Source organism: Cynocephalus volans, chromosome 1, assembly GCF_027409185.1.
Source record: "Cynocephalus volans isolate mCynVol1 chromosome 1, mCynVol1.pri, whole genome shotgun sequence".
Lineage (NCBI taxonomy): Eukaryota > Metazoa > Chordata > Mammalia > Dermoptera > Cynocephalidae > Cynocephalus > Cynocephalus volans.
In genome coordinates, this window is record NC_084460.1 from 24,262,205 (window position 1) to 24,286,396 (window position 24,192).

At 55.8% G+C, this 24,192-nt stretch overlaps 2 protein-coding genes across 2 annotated transcripts; one reads left to right on the forward strand and one right to left on the reverse strand.

Moving 5' to 3' along the window:
- Window positions 1-161: 161 nt before the first annotated feature.
- Window positions 162-19,794, reverse strand: HSPA12B (heat shock protein family A (Hsp70) member 12B). The gene is made up of 13 exons (XM_063107196.1): window positions 19,717-19,794; window positions 14,984-15,046; window positions 13,117-13,214; window positions 11,932-12,056; window positions 7,811-7,997; window positions 7,356-7,460; window positions 6,929-7,045; window positions 4,939-5,113; window positions 3,967-4,053; window positions 3,426-3,530; window positions 3,056-3,314; window positions 2,391-2,494; window positions 162-1,735 (listed from the first exon to the last, which is right to left on the reverse strand). The coding sequence occupies exons 2-13, from the start codon at window positions 15,024-15,026 to the stop codon at window positions 1,092-1,094; spliced, it is 2,049 nt and encodes a 682-aa protein (XP_062963266.1). The 5' UTR covers window positions 15,027-15,046; window positions 19,717-19,794; the 3' UTR covers window positions 162-1,091.
- Window positions 17,047-22,978, forward strand: LOC134369519 (collagen alpha-1(I) chain-like). The gene is made up of 3 exons (XM_063086029.1): window positions 17,047-17,121; window positions 19,173-20,315; window positions 22,823-22,978. Exons 1-3 carry the CDS (start codon window positions 17,047-17,049, stop codon window positions 22,976-22,978), a joined length of 1,374 nt encoding a protein of 457 aa, XP_062942099.1.
- The last annotated feature ends 1,214 nt before the right edge of the window (window positions 22,979-24,192 follow it).

Here is a 24,192-nt window from a genome sequence, read left to right on the forward strand (position 1 = left end):
GGAGACAACAGCACCCCCTTCTGGTCAGTTCCAGCCCTGTGAACAGTTGAAAGCTTTCTCCCTTCTGTAGAACCCAACACTACTCCACTATTGGGGGTCCCCACTTGTGCGGTGCCAGCAGGCTGTGGCTTCCTCTTGAACATAAATGCTTTATTGTCACCTTAGGGTCCTCAGGCAGTTGGGTCTGTTGCATGTCATAGTTGGAGGGAGGTGCATGACATCTCACACTCGGGGAAACTAAGACCCATGGGTGATCGGGGAATGTCCTAATGCCACCCTGTGTCAATGGCAGAGCTGAGACCAGCCCCCAGCGCTCCCTTTGTCCTCCATATCCCCCCAACCCCCAACTGCCCTTCCATGGCTGGGGTGGGTTGCAAGTGGGTTATTCATAGGGTGCCCTTGGGCCTTCCCAGATGTGCTTTTTCTTGAAGGCCCCCAGAACGGTAACTCCACATCCCTTCATAACCTCCTTCACCATAATAATGTATCCTTCTCCCCATTAGTCAGCTACTGGCCTTCCTACAATTAAGAGTCATACTTGTGTGGTCAGTACTACACCCATGAAGGTGCTAATACCCCTGTTCCTCTAGTACCCACTTGCAGTCATTTTCCAGCAGCATAGGGTTGCTCTGCCCGGCTCCCTCTATGGGCTGAGACCGTCAGTGAGCGAGTTCCAGCCCTTCGGGTCCAGGCCCTGCAGAACCTTCCTCCTGCAGCCTGCCTTGCTTGGCCTCTCCCCTCCCCACTTTCCAGTCCAGACCAGGGCTCAAGTCTTCTGTTGCATTCTGTCTTCGGGGTCACACACCCCTGCCAGGCTGAGCGCACCGTCTCGCAAACCTCTTCTTTCTTTCTCATCCCCTCAGTCCTTGACAGGGCCCTTCAGCCTTCCTTCCAGTCGGTGGACCAGGGCCCAATCCCAAAGCCCGAGTCTCTAGATGTGTCCCCACCCACCCTCGCATGACCTTATCTCCCCTGTGCTGGAGGGCGGAGAAAGGGGTATAAGCAGGTTCCTCCGCCCTACGGCTCCCCAAACCCCGGGACCGAAACAGGGTGGGCTGGGCAGAGGGGGCTGGCTCCGCGCCGGCGCGCCCTCAATTGGAGAGAAAGTCGATGGCGGCACGCACGGAGCGATTGGTGCTGACGTCGATGGCGGTGACCTTAATCTCGGTGTCGCCAAACTGCATGGCGGCGCGGATCTCGCGGCGGCCGGGAGGCGCGCCGTCGGTAGGCGCGGGCTCGAGCTCGAGGCTGAGCGCGCCGCACTTGCGCACACCCGGGTCGGTGATGAAGCGCGCATCCTCGGTGGCGCAGCAGTACAGATTGATGAGCACACGCCGCTGGCCCGGGCGCGCCGGGCAGTAGCTGCGCCGCACCTCCTCGCCCAGGGCCACCGACTGCTCGGCGGCCACGAAGCGATCGAACACGTCGGTGCACCAGCGGCGGCCGTCGCGAACCAGCAGCTTGTTGGGCGGGTGGCGCCCAGCCACGAAGCGGTTGAGCACACCCACGCCGTAGGTGAGCGGCGAGCGGCGCACCCGCACCACGCCCGGCGCCTGGCCGAAGAGCACGGCGCCCTTGAGGATGGTAAGGCCCACGTCGTGCGGGACCACGACACGCAGGCCTCGGGTGCCCAGTGCCGCCTGCACCGCGTGCTGCAGCACGGCCGACTCGGCGAAGCCGCCCACCAGGAACAGAAGCTTCACGCCCTGCACCTCCGGCCGTGCCAGCAGCTCTTCTGAGGGACGGAACGCGGGCGGGGCAGGGGTGGGGGCGGTAAGGAGGAGGGGCGGAGAGAGTGTGAGAGAGGAGGGAGATCGTGAGCCGTTGAGGCCACCATTGCCAGGCCACTGGCGAGTCCTCCCCCTGAATCCCTCCACCGCCCGAACCCTCCTGGCAACTGGAAACTAGCCATTTGAACTACAAAACGATAACCTGGTTCTGATGAAGAAAAACACTGAGCGCTTTCTTTGAGGGCTCCTGGCAATCTTTAGGGGCTCTGCCTCCCCAACACTCTGCCCCCCACCCTCTTCTCTCTCCCCACAACGTGGACGGTGAGGGATAAGGATGTGCATTTACCTGTATGAAATACCCAGACATTGTGTGCAAGACACTATGCTCACTCTAGGTACCTAGGGAACTCAGTGTGCTATCACCCCACTTTATAAATGGGGAAACTGAGGCAACAGACGTTCTTTAACTTGGCAAGACTACACATCATCCCTCCTAGCTCTTAATCATCACTGCACTTTGTCCTCCAGGTGTTTCACATGATTCTAGCTTTCATCCCAATATATGGATGTGTGGAGGTTTCCAGGCACTGACGGGGGAATTATTCTCGCATCTGGGTGTATATGTGGGGGTGAATGGAGGACCCGAGCTCAGGCTCTCACCTATGTGCTGGATGATCCCGCTGACTGTGGGCTGAAAGAGCTCGTTCATGGCCTCACAAGACATCCGGAGCATCCCTTGTGAGGACCACTTCACGAAGTTCACGCTGCAGGTGGTGAAGGGAAAACAGGCCCATGTCCCAGCTGCTTGGCCCAGCTTGGGATCTGTAGTCCTCACTCCCTACCCCTAGCTCCAGGCAGATGTTCCTGGGCGCTGACTGCACGTTGTGTGTGAATGGTGCACCAGCTGGGCGTTAGCCCTTATATCCACTCTCTTAGAGGCTTTAGCAGCCAGCCTGCTCCAGTTCCAGGCATGAGGTCACAGTAAAGGAGTCTCCCCTCGCCTCGGTGCAGAGAAGCCAACGAGCATTGGCTGGCAGGGCGCGGGGGTTGGGGGTGGGGAGCAGGCAGGGAGGAGATAGACGTCCGCCCTTTCCCCTGGGGCCCCTGGTTCTTCCTCTTGCCTCAGTTCGGGCTACAGATTCCTGGGGCGGAGCCTGCCCCGCCGGGGTACTCATGCCCCTGCCCCTGCCCCCAGGCTGGCATTAAGTGTGTGTGGGATAGATCAGACGGATCCTCGCCCCCCGCCCTCCAGGGCCCACGACCTTCCCCTGCGAAGGCGTTCCCCGTCGGCAAATCCTGCTTGAGCCCACAGGTCCCAGGCCCACCTGCTCCTGCGCAGGGCCGTCTCCACGTTGTGGCCTCGCTGCTTGCGGTAGAAGTCAATGAAGGAGAAAGGCAGCAAGATGTTGAGCGCCCCCGCACGGTGCGGGGCAGCCGTGCGTTTGCGGGCCTCGAAGGCGATGGTCAGATCCACCCAAGCTGCTGGCCGTTGCCGCTTGAAGGTGGCGATGAAGTCCTCGCCGAAGATGCGGCACAGCAACTGCTCGAAGGCTAGGTCCACGCCCACCGCGCCATAGGGACCGCCTGGGGTGGGGCGGGGAACGAAGTGGGGGGGTGTCAGCGCCCTCCCGGCCGCCAGGGGGCGTTGGCGGGGCGGGGGCGCGCGGGGTACCAGGGCGCTGCCCCACTACTCACCAGACGCCTTGTAGAGCTCCTTGAGGGTGCCGTGGGGCTGCTCCAGCTGGTGCACGGTGAGGTCAACAGTGCCTCCCCCGCAGTCTGCCACTACGTAGCGGTCTCCTGTGGCGGCGAACGCGGCACACACTCGGGGCCTGCCTCGCTCTCTCATCCCCGCGACCCCTCTAGCCCCGCTCAGCTTCCAACCCTACCCCAGGTCCCGAGCCCTGCTTGTGGGGTACGGGGATGTGAGGGGCTTCAGGTGTTGAACCTCACGTCACCAGATAGGGGTGCAGGGTGTGAGGGAGAAATGGTTCCACAGGTTCTGCAACTCCACATGAGCATCAGCGGAGAATCCCCTGGAGGACTGGGAGTTAGGGTGCGGTTGTGAGTGGCTGGGGGTGCAGGCACTGTGAGGGGGCTGCCAGGTTAGGTACAGTGGATGGAGGAGGAAGGGGCAGGCTTCTAGGGGCGGGGTGGCTTCGGAATTGTTCTCTTTCCCATCGGTATGTGATGCCCCGCAGGGCCAGAAGTATCCCTCCATCCCTTTTCCTCCCACCTGCTTGCATCTCTGCCCACAGCTCTCCAACGCCAGACTCCACCAGGAACGTGCGGCTGTGGCGGGACCTTCGCAGCTGCTCGCGGGCTGGTGGTTGGGGGACAGCAGGAGAGTGAAGTTAGAAGGAGGCACCACAGCTGCCACACTCAGCCCCCATTGTCCTGCCAAGACCCTCCACGACCCCCTGGAGTAGCCAGTACTCCTGAGACTCCTACCCACTCCTGACTGGGAGAGGGCAATGCCAGACCCCAAAGGGTACAGGGAAACCCAAGGTGTAATCTCAGGTTCTGTATCCAACAGCTGGAGGATGTATTTCTGGACACAGGACCTTCCCTTAACCCAGGAGGCTCAGGCCATGGCCAAATCAGGCTTAGGAGTGTTTGGAGGAGCTGGGGGGGATGAAAGGGAGATGTTCTCAGGGAAGCTCAACTTAGGACCTCTCCCTGTCATAAGAGATGGCATTTGGGAGGGTGACCAAGATTGACAATAGCTGTTCTTGGCCTCGGTGCCCCATCCTGGCAGCAGGAGCTTGGGGCTGATGTAGGTGGGTGGGGGGCTTATGTAGGGGGTATAGCTAGTGTGCAGGAAGAGGGAGGAGCAGCTGCTGCAGAGACTGTTTAAGAGAAAGCTCCTGAAGACCTCTCATCTTAGCTCAGGGTGGGGGCTGACTTGCATGGGGCTGGGCCGAGACCTACCCTCCTCAGACCTCACTCCCCTAGGGCAAGGCGAAATCTTCACCCTCTGATTGGGCTCCTCCAGGTCAGAGCTGTGTCCCATCCTCAGACTAGTTTACCCCCAAGCAGGGCTGTGCCTCCCTCCCTGACTGAACACCACCGGGGATATTTCTACCTGCTCAGATTGGGATCATCCAGGGCGGAGGCTTCCTCCCCTTCGTCCCGGACATGACTGAGCCCCTGGCCTCAGTGATCCTCTGGCCCTCAAGGGTTGGCACTGCCCCTGGGGGCCACTCACCCTGCCGGAAGCTGGAGTCAATGGAGCGGCGCTCGCCCAGGCGCCCACCACCAGGGACCCGGCCACTTAGGTCCATGATCTGGTGCAGTCGCAGCTTGCGGCAGTAGACAGAGGCAGCCTCAGGCTCCAGGGCAATGAGTAGCTGTTCTGCATCCTCTCGAGACACCAGGCCAGCCTGGGGATGGGAGTAGGCAGAACCGGGCAGCACCCTGAGATGGCATGCCAGGGTGGGGAACCAGGGCCTGTGGGGATCCCACCTCCTTCCCCATCACACCTCATGCATACTAGGCCTCTCAGTCTCCTCCATGCTGCACAAATTTGGAGCTGCCTCACACCTGACCGGGCTAGGGAAGGACACAGCCATGGCCAAGGGGTTGCCCAGCAGGAAGAGACCCTAGACAGAGTGCAGCCCTAGAGCACCTGGGATCTGCCCTTTCAAGCTTCCTAAGATGATGGGGCTGCCGCTAGTGCAGGGTGTGCCCACTGAGCACTGGTGGGGGTTAGCAAAGACTCCAGAACAGTGTGGGGGTATAGCAGGTCAGAGGAGATGGTGGGAGCCCCATTTAGCTCACTGAACCCTCTTCCTCCACCAGGCTGGTGTCAGACAGTAGTCACAGGCTGCCCCACTCCCAGGAGAATTTTTTTCCCAGGGAATCTGACGCAGCAGGAAGGAAACAGTGGAATTCCAGGCATCAAGACAGACAGTTGGGGGGAAAAAATGCTTGGCATCTGTTATCTCCTGCATCAGGGCAGGGGATCCCTGTTGGGAAGTACTTTATGATTTGTGGGGTTCCCCAGATTCTGACCAGATAGGGGAGGGGGATGCGGGTAGGGACAGAGACTTCCTGTTCAGCGCCAGCTCTTCCTGAGTTGGCAGCCAGGGAACAGTGAAGGAGGAAGCAAGGCAGGTTGACAACAGGGGGGCACTAGGGTGGGAGGTGTTTGTTCTGGCTAGGGACAGCCTAGCTTTCATCCTGATCCCTGTGGGGGCATAACCACTATGCTCAGGCTTAGTTTCTTCCAGTGACAAAGCACCCACAGACCTGGCTCCTGGGTCATGCCTGGCCCCAGGTATGGGCTAAGGGGTTCACAGGCAGACTTGAGATCCGTTTTGGACATCCTAGGGTCTGTCTCCCAAGGCCGCAGGGTTAGGACCAAGCCATGAGTCTTGCTCTGGGAGGCTGTGCCCCCTTTCTGTTCCTACTGGAGAGGGTTGTGCCTAAGCCCCCCACCCGCCTTTCTCCAGATCTCTGGGCTTCTCTGTGGTAGGAAGATCAGTACAGATTGCCAGAATCACCTCCCTTTATATTTTCACAGTCCTTCCCCTGCTCAAGAATCTACAATGGTTGGGGCCAGGGAAATGCTCCTGAAAATCCCAAGGCCAGCTGGATTGAATGTTCTTGGAGCCCACAGCTGCTTGAGTGTCAGCTGCTATTGGCTCACAGCTGCTCCACCTCTGGACAACTGTCCCCAGCTGAATGGGAACTGCCTCACTTCCAGAGGTTTCCCTCCTACTCCCCCAGCAACCCATGACAGACTGATCTGGACGTATAAGAAGCCGGCCCCCTTGAGTCACTGTGGCCAACTCTGCTAGAGTTCTTCCTCCAGAGCTCCCCCATGACTCCAGCTAAGACTACATGCTTGCTTATTTCTCTCTCCTGTCCTGCCTCCCTTCCTCTCCTTTCCCCTAACAGGCTTTCTTCAACAGACCACATGCACGAGAATCCCCACCTTGGGTTCTGTTTCTAGGAAACCTGACTTAAGACACTGTCTATGCTGGCCTGGGTTAAGCCTCTTGTCCATCTTCCTTTGTTTCTGCAGGCCCACTCCCTCTCCTGGTGGCAACAACCCCCCAAACTCCCAGCAGAGGAAGGCTGGAGGTCATTACACAATGACCCTGTGGTCCCAGGGATGGCGGGTGAATGAAGGAATGGGGCCATCCCCAGGGCCTTCCTGAGCAGCGTTTTTTGCTCCGCCCCTACATCCTCACCAGGTAGGCAGCCTCCCGCATGAACTGCTTGGCTGGCTGTTTCCAGATGGCAGGCACTGTCAACACCCAGCGCACAGTGTCCTTCTCTGGCAGTGATGGGCATTGCTCCCTCAGCTCCTGCAGCAGTAGGAGACAGTGAGAGGAACAGTTAGCTTGGTGGAGGTGGGGGTGTCTTCAGCCCTTTATGGGAGCCGGAGGAACTAATCAAACCTCAGGGAGGACTTCCCAGCTGAGCTGGAAGACCCTCTCCACCATACACCCGTATGGCTTGGGGCAGGCTCTATCAGACAGGAAGGCAGGTCACTGGAGATGACCTCTGACCTTTGACCTACCCATCAGATGGACGGGGATGGGGTGAGAGAAAGGAAAGGAGTAGAAAGGCCTGCGGGTCCCCACCCCAGTCAGCAGGGATGGGGCCACAGCTCACCTGAAGGGCATGCTCCTTGAAGAAGCGCAGGGCATGGGCGAACACCTCTAGGGCGGGCATCTTCTTACCATTTATCGCTTCTAGCTGGGTCTTCAAGGTGAGATCCTGGCAGGGACAAGAGCAGCTCTGCAGGAGGCCATAGCTCTGCCCCCTTTTCCTGACGACCTCTATCTTAAAATCACCTCTTTTCCTGGAGCTTCCCTTCCTCTAGTACCGCACCACTCTCACATCACCTGTCCTCTGCCACAGCCCCTCTCCTTAGCCCCGCCCCACCACTCCGGAGCCCCGCCCACCCACCCCAGCTTCTCCCTTTAGCCCCGCCCCCTCTTAGCCACTCCTCTGTAAGGCCCTTCCTCACCCTTTAGCTTTTCCACACTCTCCGTTAGCCCTGCTTTTCCCCATCCTGGCCCCACCTCCCTGGCTGGAGCCCTGCCCAGAGCCGCAGTGTGACTCACAGTGGCGCTGTGGATCTTCATCTTGAATTTCTCGAAGTAGAGCCAGTGCCGCGCCTCTTCGGGATCCAGGTCATGGTAGTAATCGCGGGCAGTGTAGCCAAAGCTGTGAAAGGCGCCCTCAGGGGTCAGCAGCAGGCAGGTCGGGGTCTTCTGGTGGGCCACTCCCGGGTCCCCGCCCTCCCATTTCCTGCGGAGGCACGGGACGGTCAGTGCGCGCAAGGGCAACCCTCCCTTCATGGGGTTAGGCGCTAGCTCTGGGGCCAGCTGTATGACCTTGAGCAGGACACAGCCTCCCGGAACCTCAGTCTTCTCATCCGTAAAATGGGAATAATAATAGTACTTACCTCTCAGGGTTTCGTGAAGAGCATAGGAAGAAGGAAGATGGTGCCTGGCACCCACTTAAATCTCCATAAATCCTACCCATGGGATCCTCCCTGTCCATGGGACCACTGAGTCCTCCTAACTCCTCTCCCTCCCATGAGGTACACCACTTGACCTCACCTCTCTGCACCTTTAACAGCAACAGCAAACCATCATCCATCCTCCTGGATCTGGCCTCCTGATGTGTGCCTCTGGGGCCCTAGCAGACTTCTCCTGGCCAGCTAGTTTGCCCTCCTCCATGCTGTCTTCCACAGCCAAGCTTCTTCAAGGCCTTTCATGGCCATTCCTATCTGACCCACATCAGAAGCTAAACCCCAGGAGACTGCACCTCAGGCAGGCCCCCAAACCTGAATTTCTGAACCTCCCTGTCTGCAGGGGCTTCTGGACCTCCACCCAGAACTCCCTGCCCAGTTCATTGCTTGCACAATCCCTTCCTCCCCTTCCTACTCCTTTTCTCCCTTAAAAAAAAAAAAAAAAAAAAAAAGATGACCAGTAAGGGGGTCTCAACCTTTGACTTGGTGTTGTCAGCACCACGCTCTCCCAAGTGAGCTAACCAGCCATCCCTATACAGGGATCCGAACCCGTGGCCTTGGTGTTCTCAGCACCACACTTTCCCAAGTGAGCCACGGGCCGGCTTGTCCTATTCCTTTTCCAAAGCCCTGACCCCTCCAAGCCAAGTTCATCATTGCAGCCTTTTGGGAGAAGGAACTGGGAATCCAGGCACAGGCAACAGCATGTGCAAGAGCTTCGAAGTGTAAAAGAGCAGGGGGAACTAGCTATAGGTTGGTTCAATATGCAGCAGAGAAAATACAGATAAGATAATGAAGATCATTGAATGCTATTTCAGAATTCTATCTTGGTGGATTTTAAGTAAGGAAGTGAAGAGGCATGACCACATTTGCCTTTAGAAAGGAAGGTCACTGGTCCCCATGCAGCAACAGACTGGAGGGAAGGGAGAATGAAGAAGGTAAACCAGGTGAGGGAGGGTGGGGGCTGAACTTGGGCAGGGGTGGTGGCCATGGAGAGAAATGGATGGGTATTTCAGAGATATTAGGGAGACACTGAAATGACAGCATTTGTGGCTGGTGAGGGTGGGAAGGGAGGGCTTAGGAGGCCAGGATGTCTTCCAGTTACTTCCTATGACTGTCACCTCCACAGGACAGAAACAGTGTCCCTTCATGTGTCCTTGGCCCCAGCCATGTGTGCTGATGAGCATGCCAGCTGGGATGCCCTGCAGCTCCTAGAAGGCTATCAGTGTCCAGAGCCTTTGTGGCCTCCTGTGATGTGGAGGGAGCAGAGAAAGGGGAAGGACAGTCCAGGCTCACGAAGCTCAAGTCCCATATATCTTTGGAGCAGTGACCCCTCTGTCTGTCTTTCCATTCACCCTTCCATCCACCCTCCCACACCTCAGGAAGCCCACCTGTACCTCTCAGCCCAGATACATTCAAAGGATCAGAGTCTTGAGGTCCAAAGGAGAGTGTTCAAACAAATGTTTTGTTAAAATAAAACTCAACATCAGAATGGATTTTTCAAATATCTCTGCCTTGAGTTGAATATCCCCCCAAAACTTAATTCCCACTGTAACTGATGAGGGTAGGAAATCCTATTATGGTAACCAAAAGGTGGGGCTTTGAAGAGGTGATTAGATTGTAGGACTGTGCAGTAGTGAATGGATTAGTAATGGTGGTCATGGGCATGGTTCTGAAGGCTTTAAAAGGAGAGTGAATGAAGAAGCTGCTCTCTTGCTCCCTCTGCTACACCATTTTCACAATGTGATACTCTGTCATCCATGTTGCCACCACCAAGGCCTTCACCAGCTGTGTTCCCTGGACTTTGGACTTCCCAGCCTCAGAAACTGTAAGCAGTAAATTTTGTTTTCTTTATAAATTACCCAGTCCCAGGTATTTTGTTATAAGCAACAGAAACAGTGTAATGCAATCTCTTTCTTAACTGTGTGACTTGTCAACTCAGTTAACCCTCTGATCCTTTGTCTCCTGTTTTTCATTTGAGATGTTGGACTTAGGAATCTGCCTCTAGGACACAGACTTCATGAATACGACCCCAAAAGCACGGGCAACCAAAGGAAAAATAAACAAATGGGATTATATCAAACTAAAGAGCTTCTGCACAGCAAAAGAAACAATTAACAGAGTTAAAAGACAACCAACAGAGTGGGAGAAAATATTTGCAAAATATACATCTGACAAAGGATTAATATCCAGAATATACAAGGAGCTCAAACAACTTTACAAGAAAAAAACAAGCAACCCAATTAAAAAATGGGCAAAAGAGCTAAGTAGGCATTTCTCTAAGGAAGATATACAAATGGCCGACAGACATATGAAAAAATGCTCAACATCACTCAGCATCCGGGAAATGCAAATCAAAACTACACTGAGATACCATCTCACCCCAGTTACGATGGCTAAAATCCAAAAGACTCTGAACAATAAATGCTGGCGAGGCTGCGGAGAAAAAGGAACTCTCATACATTGTTGGTGGGACTGCAAAATGGTGCAGCCTCTATGGAAAATGGTATGGAGGTTCCTCAAACAATTGCAGATAGATCTACCATATGACCCAGTTATCCCACTGCTGGGAATATACCCAGAGGAATGGAAATCATCAAGTCGAAGGTATACCTGTTCCCCAATGTTCATCGCAGCACTCTTTACAATAGCCAAGAGTTGGAACCAGCCCAAATGTCCATCATCGGATGAGTGGATAGGGAAAATGTGGTATATCTACACAATGGCATACTACTCAGCTATGAAAACGAATGAAATACTGCCATTTGCAACAACATGGATGGACCTTGAGAGAATTATATTAAGTGAAACAAGTCAGGCACAGAAAGAGAAATACCACATGTTCTCACTTATTGGTGGGAGCTAAAAATAAATAAATAAATTCACACACACACACACACACACACACACACACACACACAAACCGGGGGGGGGGGAAGAAAACATAACAACTACAATTCCTTGAAGTTGGTATGACAAGCAAACAGAAAGGACATTGTTGGGTGGGAGGGGGGAGAGGGAGGAGGGAGGGAGGTTTCGGTAACGGGCAACAATTATCAACCACATTGTATATTGACAAAATAAAATTAAGAAAAAAAAAAAAAGGAATCTGCCTCTAGGAATCTACTCTATAGAGATCCCAGCACAAGTTTTCAAAGAAGGATATTCATAGCAGCACTTTTTGTAATAGTGAAAAATGAGAGGAGAGAAACCCTAAAACCATAGGGGAATGGATAAATTATGACACATCCTCACTATAGAATACTATGCAACTGTAAAAAGAAAGTAGTACCTTTGTATGTACTGACATAAAACATCTACAAAACAGGGTTGAAAGTTTCAAATAAAGTAAGCTGTATGAGACAGATCCCATTTAAAAAAAAAAAACATGTGCACATGTGTGTGTGTTTGTGCACAAGCCCAGAAAAAGATTTGTGTTTTATTGTTTGTTATATCTCAATAAAAATTTGAAAATTAAGAACTAAGCCTGACATTTCCTGCAGAGGGCTGGGAGTTGTTCCAATTGAGCTGGGAGCTGAGGCCTGGGGCTCATTCTCAACCTTTTGCTCCAGTGGGGAGCCCCAGACTAAAGGTGGAAGGGGTTCTAAGGAGATCCCATGTCTCAGTGACAGTACTTCTGGGACCAGGCCCACTGCAGGTTGTGAAGACCCCCCACCCACCCCGCCAATCTCCCAGCCCAGCCGCCCTCACCTCATCATGTGGATGGACTCAGGGTCACTGGCAAAGCTGAAGGCATAGCCACTGGATGTGGTGCCAAAGTCGATGGCCACCACCACGGAGAAGGGAGCCTGCTGGGGGGCTCGGGCCTCTGGCTTCTGTAGGTGCAAGACCTAGATTCAGCGAGCAGCCAGTAGGGTCAGGCTGACCGCACTTGGGAGCCCCTTCTTCTCCACTGGCTGTGGTCCAGACCAGCCCTGGCTCATCCCCACCTGCCCGCCTGCCTGGGTTCCCCTGCCCTCCCAGGCTCCAGGCTGAGCCCTGGACATGCCCACTGCTCAGAAAGCTCAAGGCCTCCAGGTAGCCCCATGCAGTTTTTGGCTCAAGCTCCTGTTTTCCTGCCCTCAGTTCTCTGCCCACCTTCTGCCTGGACTGCCTTAGCTCCACCTCGTTCTCACACTATCCACCAGCCTGGGCCCAGCTGGGAGCAATTTTGCTCCTCCAGACAGCTTTATAGCACATGGACCTGTATATATTTCACCCTCTTGCTCTTTGCAGACACAGTGACACAAACCAGACTTTGTCTGATTTTGCAGCAGAGAGGAGAGGCCCTGTGCACATGCCCAGAGTGGTCCCTACCTTCTCCCAGGCCATGCCTGAGATCCCTGAGAACAAGGGGGTCCCCAAGCTGGATCACAAGGGCAAAGCCATCCAGGGTGGGGTGCATAGGGAGATGGGAGTAGGGACGTTATGTCTTGGAAAATCCAAGCTAGTAGTTTCCAAACTATTTTTTAGCAACATGTCTCCTCTCCCCTAGACATGACTTGGATTAAGGTGGGGCTCTGGGCAATAGGAGGGGGAGCAGCTCTGGGAGGCCCCAGTATTCTGAGGATCTAGGAAAACCACATGCTTAAGAGGTATACCTGCCCCAGCCAGGCCAACCGCAATGGCCCCTGGGTGTCATCCCGCGGTGGGGAGCGTTGGGAGTTGGTTACGTGGCGCTCACTTTCTCTGTAGAATTGTTACCCCTACCATCCAAGGCCACCCAAGGTTAACCCTCTTGAGGGGCACATGACTGGAGTGTGCAGGGGCAGGAGGCCTGGTGGCAACCCTGTTCCATCCTCCTCCCCAGCCCAGGCCCTCCCACAGCTCTGCCAGGCACAACCCCCCTCTGTGCCACCCAGGCCACCCACCACCCTATCCCTGCTCTGGCCTTACTGGAGACTGTGAAGGAGTGAGGGGGGCAATGCCACAGCTTTCCTGGGTCCTTGGGGAGCCGGGTGGGCTGGGCACCGGGGACCGCTCTGGACTGGACCCTGCAGAGAAGAGAGGGCAGGTCATCCTGGCACAATCAGGGTGGGCTGAGCCCCAGGCCTGGCACTGGGAGGTCCTCCACCAGACCTTGCTAGGCCAAGGCAAGGGACCCCCTGCCAGGGAAAGGGACTAGAGGGGGGCCAGGAGGGATACGTGTGAGGCAGGGGCAGGGGCTGAGGGCCTGTTACTAGTCAGAGACAACCTTTGCCCCAGAGTGACCCGGTCTCCCCCCAGCACCCCTCAGACACACGCTGGGGGGAGGGGAGAGAGACAGAGAAGCATTGCATGGTGGGGATACTGAGTCCAGAGGTGTAGGGCACAAGAGATGGGGCGGGTGAGCTCCGGGGGTGGGGGTGGAGGGTGGAGAAGGCAGAAACAGTAGAGGAAGTATAGATCCAACTGGCTGGGAGGTAGGGCAGCTGGCCCGGGGGTGGGGCTGCTCCCCTCCATCCTAGAAGGGCCACATGGTTCTAATCAGGACTTGACTGTGCTCCCTCCTCCCCCTCCACAAGGGCCACAGGCAGGCCCAGCTGGCTGCCTGGGGAGGATGAAGAGGGAGGGGGCAGCACCTCCTCCTAGCCCAGCCCTGAGCTGGGGGATGTCCACACCACCAGGACACGAAGAAGTATGTTTGCCATTCCTCCCTCAACACACACATGCACACACGCTCACACACATAAACACACATACACCCCAAGCCAGCATTTGGGAGCAGGGGGCCCCACTGAGACCCTGCAGGCCTAGGACTGGGCTGGACCTTTGGTGGGAGAAAGTAGAGCAGTCCCCTGGAGGTAGCCCAGGGCCTGGCTTGGCAGTTCAGGCAGCTGGTGGGGCAGGAGGACCTGCCTGGCTGGACACCCATAGGTGTGGGCTGGTGGCTGGTCACCACTACACTGAGCTTTGCTAAGGTCATGTGAGGGGCACTGGGACTACCCTGGGATCCATGGATGTGGGCAGGGAGGCTGGCCAGAGACACAGAGTGGGATCTGACATGAAGATCCATGGACAAATCAAGCAGGTCTGTCGCCAGGGAGGGTCCTGTGCCATGTGGCCCTCGGCAGGTCCCAGCCCTCCCCGGCCTTGGGGTAACCTGGGAACATGTGTGAGAGATCAGGTATGAGGGGAACTCTGGGAAGTGCATGGACAGGGCCGGAGTATGTCTGAGGTGCCACAGGGGCAGGGACATGGTGATCACGTTCTGAGGGCTCCCTTTCCTCAGGCAGCCAGACCGCCTCAGGCTCTGCCACCAGCTTCAGCTTGAGAGGCCAATTTGCTGTGGTTTCAGCTCGGGAAGGGAGGCAGGAAGGAAGGGCCCAGCCTGCCAGGTCTTTGTGAATGGACTTCCTGAGGAGTGTCCCTCCTGCCTGCTGGCCTCCCACCCCTGCAGAGAACCCGGAGCCTGCTTCAGCCCATGCCACAAGCAGACACACATGCACACAGAACTCTGCGCCCACACATGCACCTGCAGACTACACTCTCTCACACAGATCCTGTGCTCAGAGACCTACCCACACACACACACACATACACTCACACTCACACACTCACATGGGTCCTATGCACACACCCCCTGCACAAAACGTGCACATGCACATGCTCATATACACACGGGGGTCCTGTGCACAGACCCATCCCGTACACACACACTCACATACACAGAAGGGCTCACAGGAACCTCTGCTGGGAGAGGCATGTGTGGACAGTCTACAGGTGGATCTCAGTGCCGGGGCAAGTGGGGCAATGTGTCAGGGCAGAGTGGTGGGGTTCTTACCAATATACAGCCCCTGCAGGCCCATCTCCGGGACAGCCAGCATCCTTGCAGCAGATTCTGTAGCTGTCAACAGGAACAGACAAACAGAATGGGATTTATTGGTTCCTTTGTCTGCTCACTGAATGTTTATGTGTTTTATTTACTTTTTGCTGGAGTCCTTTGGAGCACATCCCAGACATCATGTTGTTTTACCTATCAACTCTTCAGTATGTTTCTCCAACAGATAAAGATGGTTTTTTTTAAAGTCACTACAATACCATTCTCATGCCTAAAAAAACTGCCAGTAATTTTAAAATCTCATCTAAAGCTCAGTCCCACAGGCCTAGCTTATCTCAAAAATGGATTTGCTTCATAGGAATCGGGATCCTCTTAAATATTTTCTAGTGCCCACTCTGTGCCAGGTGCTGGGTGACATCAGTGACTCAGAGGGACCCTGCCGTGCCCTGGGGACCCACAGCCTGGTGGGGGAGACCACCATAATCAGATAGTCACACAAGTGCTTTTGAGGTTACAAACGATGCCAAGGCTGTGATGGTGGCAGCTGGATGCAGTGGGCAGGAAGGGGAGCGTGGTAAGGCTGGACGAGGGGCTGGCTGGGTGCCCCCCCCCCCGCAGGCAGGCACCATGGACCCTATTTTAGATTTGGTTTTACATGAAGAGCGATAGCAAATCTTGAAAGGTTCAAAGTGGCAGGGTGGGGGTGGGGGATGATCACATTTGTGTTTTGAGACCCCCTCCAGCTGCACAGGGAGAGTGGATTGCCATGGGGCAATATGGAAGCAGGAGCCCCGTCGGGCTACTGCAGCCCGCCATGTGTGTCTTGAGACCAAAGTGGAGACATTTAGGAGACAGAAGGTAAAACCAACAGGGCTGACTGGTTTGGGTACGTGGGGTTAGGAAGAAGGTGTCAAGGGTGGCATTGTCTGGTTCAAGCTAGGTGGATGGTGAAGTGGAGAACGCCGGCTGGCAGGGGTAAGGGGCAGTTTGGGGTGTGATTTTGAACTGCTGAGAGAACATACCAAGTAGCCAGATGTTCTGATCTGGCAGTCGGGGAGATGTGTCTTGGGGAGTCCTTGTCATGGGATGCTGGCAGAGTACAGTGGGGGAGGAAAGGGAAGGGAATCTACACTTCCAGGCTGCACAGAGGAAGGTGGGCTGGCCAAGGAGATCGAGATGTCTCCTGTGGTCTCCTGAAGATCACTCTAAGAGAAGGGGGCAAAGCTAGATGCCAATAATAGGTCCTTAGATGAGACTGGAAACACCTGTTTTAATGGCCCAAGGCAGGTAAGCCTAGGTGAGGAGTGAGCAGGTGAAAGAACTGAGCTACAACTTCTGAGAAGCTTGGCTGAGATCAGGAAAGGATGTGAGTGCAGTTGCCAGAGGGAGATAAAGCTCGAAGGAGGTGAGGAAGGATATTTATTTTCTAAGATGGGAGGAACTTGAGCTTGTGTCTGTGAAGTTCTGGGGCCCAGACTATAGGCAAGACCCTCCAAATCGTCGACAGCTTTGTTACTCAGTGTAGTCTCAGGACTGACAGCAGTGGCTTCACCAGGAGCTTGTGAGAAATGTAGAATCTCAGGCCCCGCCCCACGCCTGCTGAATCAGAACTCATATTTTAATAAGATCCCCAGGTGATTTGGGTGCACATTAAAGTTTGAGGAGTGCTGCTCAACAGTGTCCCCTAGTCAGTCTACAGGTCATTGATGCTACTGTCCTCATCTGTGGGCCTGGCTGCCCACTAAACAAAGGCAGGGGCTGTCCAGAGCCCACTCCTTCTCTGTAGCCAGTGGCTGGATCAGGAAGTTTTGCCAACAGAACACAGGCAGACACAGAGCTGGGCATTGTCACACCCATACACACATGCACACACCCTTGCTCCTGCAGAGTTCATACAAACCCAGCCCCATTGAGGGCAGACACCCAGATGCCCACATACTCTTGTATGTCCAGGATAATCCTGCATGGCTCACACCATGGAGATTTCTAGACACATACAGTCTTGCTGTCCTTCATGTAAATGGAGGTACACAGCAGGATGCCCAGCAATCAGAATCAGGGGAAGGATGCGGGCTGGTTGTGGGCACTCACATAGCAAGCGGACTGACGCCAAGAAAAGGCAGAGCAAACAGAGCGGGAGGGTAGGGGCCTTGGGAGCCAGGGACAGGAGCCCAGCTCAGGATAATGGAGTGGTGAGCTGGAGTTGGCCCCCAGCAGCTCTTGAGAGCTGATTCCGTGTCTCTCTTCCCAATTCTGTATTCACCAACACCACACTGGGAGCTTGAAATCAGCGATGGTTGGGAGTATTTACACCACAGAAATTGGCAAACACTACAAATCAGGTTTTTCTCCCTCTCAAAGAAGGAGAAAACATCTACCAGCATATCACTGGATCGAGGCCACAAGGGAGGAGCTAGGAGCTCTATTTGTATGTTGTTTCCATTCTTTAGCAAACATTTACTGAGGATTTCTTTGTGCCAAGCTCTGAGCTAAGTGCTGGGAACCACTTTGTTGAATGAATGAATGGATTTTCTGGACCAAGGCGATTGTACCTGGAGGAGAAACAATCTAGAACCACCAAGAAAAAAAGACTGAGTCATCACTCTAAGGTGGATTCCATGTCCAAACCATGTGCCTATAATCTTCCCAGCTATCTGAAGCTGTCCAGTTATCCCATGGGTGTTGTACACTGAGCGCCCCTACACTGGGGTGTCAGAGATGACAAGGGTCTACTATGGCACTGGTGTGAGTGCACCATGTCACCTCTCTATGCCTCAGTCCCTTTCCTGTAAAATGGACACAGGGGGCTTGCGAGGACCAACAAGTACAGGTATGGTAGGTGCTGATGAAGCAGGGACCTGGGCAAGTGTGAGCAGTGTTCTTTCCCTTCGTGACATGGATTCTGAATTTTCTCTTGTTAGAAGTTTTTGGTTTTACTGAGAATTTTATTCTAGTCATCCTGAGTTCTTTAGGGACAGAGGTAGGCACTGAACCTATTGTGTTAAAGAAGGAGGCTCCCACTGATTCCGAGAGGAGGAGGTTGAAGGCTGTGGCCACCACCCAAGCAGGCACACATGTCCCTGTGTCTAGAACCCCCCACCACTCACACACACCCAGAAACATTTAAGGAGAATGCTGACCATGGAGCTCAGGACAACCTCAGCTCTCAAAAGCCAGGTCTGGGCAGAGTCCACAGCTGGACACGGGGGAGAAAGACTCCTGCCCCAGGGGCCCACAAATTTCAGACTAGTGATGCCTATGGGTTTGATAGTAACTGGATGGACAGTTTGATTTACACAGAAAGTAACTCTGTTCCCTAGTTACAAGCACAGGCCAAACTCTGGCCCCAGCCTGATGCCTACCTTAACGTATACAGATCCTTAACCCTGCCCATGGACTGACCCCTAACACTTGGCCTTATATTGACCTCTAATCTTCAGCTTTACTCTAACCTCTAGCCCTGACTTCTACCCAATAGGCATGGCCTATCAGTCACTGGGGACCAGGGTGTGGCTGAGTAGGAACTAACAACCAGGGACTCTTATCCCAAAGTGACCCCCAGCCTCACAGTAGCCTATGACTTTTTGCCTGATGGAGAGGATTCTCGGAGGATCTATTCTGGGGTAGGTGTGCTTAGGCTTGGTACTTATGCCCTCGGAGAACCACGGGCATGTGGTGTTGCTGGGTTTCAGGCTCCACACAATGCCCACGAGGATAAAAAAAACCTGCTCAGGTCTTTACAGCGCCCCTCTCACGAGACCCTGCCTCTCCTGCCTGCAGCTCTCTGCTCAGCACTCTGCCAGCCCTTTAATGGAACAGGTCTATCAGTGGGCTAAGTGAGGCCACAGGCATCTCTTCCAAACCACAGATTGGGGCAACCAGGGCCCAAGGGACAGATCTGAAATGGCACCCAAAGGGCTGCCCCTCCTGTGCTGGGGCAGGGGGTCATAGAAATGGCCCCTCCCTACCCTCAATTTTGTTTTCCATACATCCTGCCCCACCCCCTCGGGTCCTCATCAAGGGAACAGCCAGTTCACAAACAACCTCTGTCCCACAGGCCCAGGCCCCAAAGCCCTCCTACGCTTTGCCCCTCTCCCCCATCGCCTCGCCTTTCCTTAGATCCCTCACCTTCTGTGGCTAGTTAAGAGCTCCCTCCCTCCCAGTCTCCCCCACACATAAGCTCGCTTCGCAGACCGGCTCCATTGCCCCTATCGGAGCCCCGACCCCATCCGGCCTGGACCACCAAGCTGGCCTCCCCGAGAGAAACCTGAGGTCCCTGGCCTGGAGACACTGGCATCCTGGCCACTCCGCCAATTTTTGCACTCCCAGACCATTTGCCTCTGAGGACACCCTTGCAAAACACACACAGACATACATTCGACCCCGAGGTCTCCACTTCAGGCCTACGCACCGCACCGTGTCCCCACAAATTGGCTCCCCGGAGCAGACCACAGCCCACCCCAGCTTCCGCGCCGGCCCCCCAGGCACAGGAGTCTCCCCAGCCCGACCCTCCGCGCAGCGTGTGTGGGGTCTCGAAGCCCAGATGGGGGCCCATGGTCGCTGCCCCCATGACCTTCCTGAACCCGAAGCTACAGGCTGGAGAGAGGGGCTTGCGGACGTGCCCCCACCCGGCCCCGGAGTCAGGTTTCAGTGGGGCGTCAGCCGACATCCCTGGACGGCAAACCTCCGTGCCTTCCTCCACTCGCGGAGCCCAGCAGCCCCCGCCCAGAACTCACCTCCGCCCTCCCGACAGCTCGACCCGCGTCCAGCCGCCTCGATCCCGGCCCGCAGCCGGTGGCCGTGCCCGCCGCGGCGGCCGCAGCCCTCGACGTGCGCCCGGCCCCGCGGCCTCCGGCTCGCTGGAGCCCGCCCGCCGCCCCCTCCCCCAGGCCGGATGGCCGCGCCGGCTGCGCCGCCGGGTGGGCCCGTGCTCGCAGCCCAGATGTGCGAGGCCGGGGCGGGGCCTGCCTGCGCGGGCCTCCGCGAGGGGCCCAGCCCGGCCCCGCGTCCAGGGCCCCTCCCTGCGCCCCTCCTGCGCCTCGCGGCCCGGCGCCTCCCCCACTCCGCCGGCCGCCCGGGGGCTGGGGAAGGGGGAAGGGGAGGGAGGGAGAGAGGAATTCCAGACCCCTCGTCGGCCTCCTGCGGCCTGGCAGCGGAGGGGCTCCCCCCGTCCCGCCCCAGCAGGACCACCTTGGGGCGCAGCCTAGGCCGGCCCATCTGCGAGGGCTCAGCCGCTGAGCATGGAGGGCACTGCCCCAGACCCCTCCGTCCCCTCTCCCAGACCCCTCCCCTCTCCCACCCCTGCCTCTGCAGTTCCCCCAGCCCGATCTCCAAGGTCAGGCAGAAGAGGCAGAGTTGAGGCTGAGGGCAGGGGCCTAGCTCTGTCCTCGTTCAAGTTTGGGGCAGGAGGCAAGGGTTCTCCCAGGCGGCGGCCCCACTCCTGGCAAAGGGACCACTCAGAACTCGTCCTGCCTCAGCAGGAAGGAGCACTCAGCCCTTTTCCTATGGGGGCTCACAGCCTTCTTGTCCTAACCCAGACCCTCTTGGGGATGCTGGGACTGGCTTCCTAACAGGGGGGTTGCAGGATGGAGACACGGTTCTGCTAGACCCCCCGCGGGTTTCCTAAGACAGCTGACTTACCTGCCCCTGTCCCCTTGCCTGGATCCGGCAGGGACATGTGCCCACACGGAAGCTCTGGCTGTTTCTCAGTCCCATCTCTTTGAGCCAGGGAAGCTGTCCCCTGTCTGCTCCCCGCACCCCATCAGATAAGGCCCCCACAGTTCTTGGAGCACCACATTTGCCTCCCACCCCAAACCTTTGCAGGGGCCATTTTCCTTCCCTGGAATTCCTCCGCTCTGCCCAGCCCAAATGCTCCCCAACTAGTGCCACCTCCCCTAGGCATGCTGCCTTTATTGTCAGGGCCACTGCCCCAGAGGATCTCCTAAAGAGGTCGGGGTGGGAGTGCCCTGTGCCAACAATGAGGAAGCCAGGGGGAGCAGCCATCTCCAGGGTGTATCTGTGCAGTTTGTGCATCTGTTGGTATGTTTGTGTCTGTGTGTACATGTGTGTATGAGTGTGTCTTTGTGTGTCTATGACTGTGTGTACCTGCACAAGGACACTTCAAAAGTTCATGGAAAGATTCGTATTATGTTTCAATTCTATTTTTCCGTGAACTTTTTGAAGTACCCTCATATGTCTCTGTCCGTGTGTGAGTGTGTCTCTTGGAAAGTCTGTATCTGTACATCTATGCATGTCTGTGTCCATGTGTTATGTGTGGGTGTTGCTGTGTCTTGTGTCTGTGTGTGTTTGTCTGCATTTGCCTGTTTGTGAGTGTGTGGCAGGAATCCTTCGTCTCATTCAAGGCTGAGCACGGCCAGCGAGGACTGAGTGTGAGCGCGTGAGCCTGCACGTGGGGGAGAAGGGCCTGGCCTCTTGCACACAAGCCTGCCTCTTCTCGTTCTTTTTCCCTTCCACCCCCAGTTTTCCTGCGTCCTCCCACTAGCTCCGAAGACTAGCTCATCTCTGAGGGCCACAGCAGTAGGCTCTGAGCAGAAGTGAAGACTTGTGGGTGTGGGGTCCCCAGCCCTGGGTGTCCTCCTGCTTGACAGCTCCCTGCTTCCCTCCCTGCAGGCCCCTTCAGTCTGATGCAGGGATCACAGGCCCCACCCTTGAGCAGATTCCAGTCTGACACAAGAGAAGGACAGTGCATCATCCCTGTGAATCCTCATCTATTTGGGGAAGTTTGATGCAATTGCCATCTGCAGGTTTGGGGCCAGGCTGGCATGGCCAGGGTCCCACAGAGTCCCTGCCCTTCCCCTCTCTGTGCCCTTGCATCTCCCTCCTGCTCCTCTCCAGCGCCACTATGGGCCCACCCACTGACCTCACCAGCTTCCTGCTTCTCCCAAGGAGGGGGAGCACCGGGAATGATGGGCCTCTGAGTGTCCCCCTCAGGAGCAGCCTCTCTTCAGGCCAGACCTCCCTTCTCTGGACCTTTGCCCAGGCTCTTCCCCTCCCATGGGATGCCCTCGCTCCCAGCCCTGGCCCTCCAATCCATCTCTATCATGCACCTAGAGGAGACTTTCAATGGTGCAAATCTGGTCCCATCTCTTCACTGTTCCTGTATGCTCCATGTCTCCCCATGACCTACAGGAGAAGATCCAAGTGATCCAAGGCATGGATGCCCCTGGCTGACCTCTCAAACTCCCCTTCCCAGCCCTAACCTCCAACCCCATCTCCTTCTCCCCCACGGCAGGCATAACCTTCCTTCTGTGCTTCCAAACCTTCCTTCCGCCAGCCCTGACCTGCCCCCAGTACCACAAGGTAGGTCTTTCAAGAAGACTCTTTGGGGTTGGGAGGGAGGTGAAGGGCTCCTCTTTCCCAGTTCCCAATGCCTGGCCCAACATGGCAGAGGAGCAGGCAGTTTTAGGACAGAGGGTGAAGAGGTTTTAGGACATGTCACGCCCCTAACTAAGTTTATTAGCTCTGTAGCACTGAGGGGCCACAGAGAGAACTTCAGTCACACACACACACACACACACACACACACACACACACACACACACACACACACACACACACACACACACACACACACAACAGGTGCCCCCATGGCCTGCCTCGGGAGAGAAGGGTGGGTGGGCAAGGCTTTTTTCATCAGTGGACCCTGCTGACCAAAACTCCTGGTGGGCTGATGCTTTGCTGGGTGCCTTGCCACAGCCTTGTGGGGAAGGACTCTTCCCCCTCATTCCACAGATGAGAAAGCTGGGCTCAGAGAGAATAGGGCACTGCCCCATTCAGACCCCACCGGCTGCCTCTGAGCCTGGGCTCTCACCTGCGCCACAGCTGCAGGAGGCTGGTGATGGGAGCATGGGACGTGAGCACCTGGTGGTGCCCCCAGCTGGTTGCCCAGCCCTGCCTGCCCGTTCCAAGAGATGGGAGTGGGCGGCCTCTGGGACAGAGACCTCCAGAGTGTTCCTCTCTCAGATTCCTGAGGTGTGAGCTTCCTTCCAGGAATTACTCTGCCTGCCCCCGCCCAGCCGAACTTCCTCTCTGTGGCCTACAGCCTCAGGCTGCATCATTTTCCTCACTGGAAACCCAAGTGTGAGAGGCCCTGCCCTTCCCAGCTGCCTGCAGGAGCCTGGTGGCCAGGGGTTCCAGGTTCAGCCTTGGTGGCTTCCTGCTGTCACTGCTCTGTTGGCAGCCGGTGCCCCCTCCTTCATAAAAAGAAATCCTTGGGGTCTCACCGTCCTGCTGAGCTTCCCCAATACCCTGCCCCCAATGACACCAAAGTTGGCAAGGGAATTGGGCCCACCTCCCAGAGCTCTGTACTGACATCTCTCACCTGCAGCCCCTTCTCTCAATGTGATATTAGGCATTCCCAGCAGGACCTGGAGAAGCCTTCCTGGAGGAGGTGACTCCTGATCTGAACCTGAAGGATGCCTGAGATCTGAGAGTTAACCACGTGGAGAAGCAGGAAGGGCATTCCAGGTGGAGGAGACAGTGCACACAAAGGCACGGAGGGCGCAGGAGGCAGAATGGAATCTTGACACTTGGCAGCCAGCTAGACGAAGGGCTGCGTGCCTTTGTCCCTGATGCTTTCAAGTGCAGACCTACCCTTCAGGCATCCTGGCCCTTTACACAGGAAACCCCAACCCCACTTGCTCCACTTAGGTGACTTTTGCTTGGAGTCTTCAGTACCTATTCCAGATCCCTGGGGATTTGGCTTCATCACCTAATTCTCTCTGCTCATCCCTTCACCTTAGCTTTGGTGAGACCTCCCCTTACCAGCCGCCACCCCACAGAATTTCCCCTCTGCTAGGGTATGGGGGGGTGCAGAAAAGGAGTAAGACTAAGGGAAAAGGAAATGTCAGGGGAAGATGGTATGTCCATTTCAGCCATGTTAAGTGTGAGAAGATTATGGGGTTGCTGTGTAGACAATGCTGGTTGCCCCCCATCCCAATATTTATTCTTTTCCTTAATAACATAATTTTTTCTTTTTATTCTTTCGTGCATTTGGCCACCCAGCATAAAGAGTAAATCTCCCAGCTTCCTTGCTGCTAGGTGCAGCCAGACCTAAGTCTGGCTAATGAGAAGTGTTGTCATTTAGGAACCTTGCTTGAAACAGCACATGGGTGCCCTTATTCCTCCTCCTGCTGCCTGAAATGTCAATGGGATGGCTGGAGCTTTAACCAGCCACCACTGTGGACCATAAG